The following is a 1280-nucleotide window of genomic DNA, read 5'->3' as shown; positions in this document are numbered from 1 at the left end:
TGCTTACCTGGTTATTCCACGTTCCTGTTCCATACCATTCCCAAAGAATGAGTTTTTTATCAGATCCACCAGAAATTAACTCTGTTTCAGAAGCTAAAAATACATTTTGGTAAGTTTTCTGAACACTTACTTTTGTTATAAAAACAGCCAACAACATAAGCAATTACAGTGGTTACTACTCACAAAATATCACATATCAACTGTAAGCAAAGTATCCATCAAAATAAAGTATGGCTAATATGAGTGGCACTGTAAAAGACAGCTTAAAAGCAAATGTATTCTCTAAGACAACAGAAAGAGAAAAGTCACAGAAAATTTAGAGTTCTGTATGAATGTAATGAGTATATCTTTCCAAAAAGATGCTCAAATCCAAGAGTGTAATTTAATATTTTCTTTTCTTGTTTGGTCTCTTTGGAGCAATAAAGCAAGAGAAATTTAACCCAATGGAATTCAAAGCTTCACATGAAAATTTAATTTCCAAGTTCCCTGAAAACAATTTCTTTTAATCAGTTTTCAGAAGAAAACATTTTAGTGCAACCAGCTGAAAGAATGGCAGTTTATATCACTATTAAAGAAGGATATTTTCATCTCAGTAATTCCCCCCCCCCCCAAAGCAACCGGCACATTACATTAAGTCTAATCAACAGTCCCATTTCTCTTTGTCACAGAATTTCTAGAAATGCCCAAGGGCCAGAATACATCCCTTTGAAAAGTGTGCACTAAGTGAGTTTAAAGCCTGGAATTACTACCAAGCAAACACCTCATAAGGGTCTCAAACGTTTTTATCTTAAAGGATTATTGTTTCATGGAGGTGACCTCTATGCAACTCACGGTTTTATAGTATGAGATTTCTTAAAATGCACTGCAAATTGGTTTACAAAGCCAAAACATGCAGAAGTCCAACCCCTTACCAAAGAACCTCGTGGCAGCACAAGCATCACAGCCGCCGATCTGTCAAAGCCACCACACCCCCGGGGAAAACAGCCACCCGGGATGGCTTTAGCTTCGGGGCCCGGAGAAGACAAACCAAGCGGATCCCCTCGCCTACGGGACCGCCCACCTGAGTTTGGCGGGTGAGATTCCTCCCGAGCCACCTGTTAAAATCCCTGCTGGGAAACTGGGCTTAAGGCGAGAGGATGAGCTGGAAGCGCTGCAGCTCCCTTTTCCCTTCAGCTCCTCGCAGTTCGGATCGCAGCCCCTCTGCTGCGGATCTTCCCCCCCCCACCTCCTCAGAGAGAGGCAGGACAGCACCGCCCGCTGCCCCGAGGGGAGGCGGCCCC

General features: G+C 43.0%; 1 protein-coding gene across 1 annotated transcript in view; it reads right to left on the bottom strand.

The window, feature by feature from the left end:
* ELP2 (elongator acetyltransferase complex subunit 2) overlaps positions 1-1280 on the bottom strand; it is a 66783-nt gene that overhangs the window by 39497 nt on the left and 26006 nt on the right. The window contains exon 2 of the mRNA XM_009885917.1: positions 8-93. Coding sequence (XP_009884219.1) covers positions 8-93 — 86 coding nt within the window. The remainder of the gene's footprint in view (positions 1-7; positions 94-1280) is intronic.

This window comes from Charadrius vociferus, unplaced genomic scaffold (assembly GCF_000708025.1).
Source record: "Charadrius vociferus isolate BGI_N301 unplaced genomic scaffold, ASM70802v2 scaffold195, whole genome shotgun sequence".
Taxonomy (NCBI): Eukaryota; Metazoa; Chordata; class Aves; order Charadriiformes; family Charadriidae; genus Charadrius; species Charadrius vociferus.
This window is presented reverse-complemented; position numbering and strand designations above follow the sequence as displayed.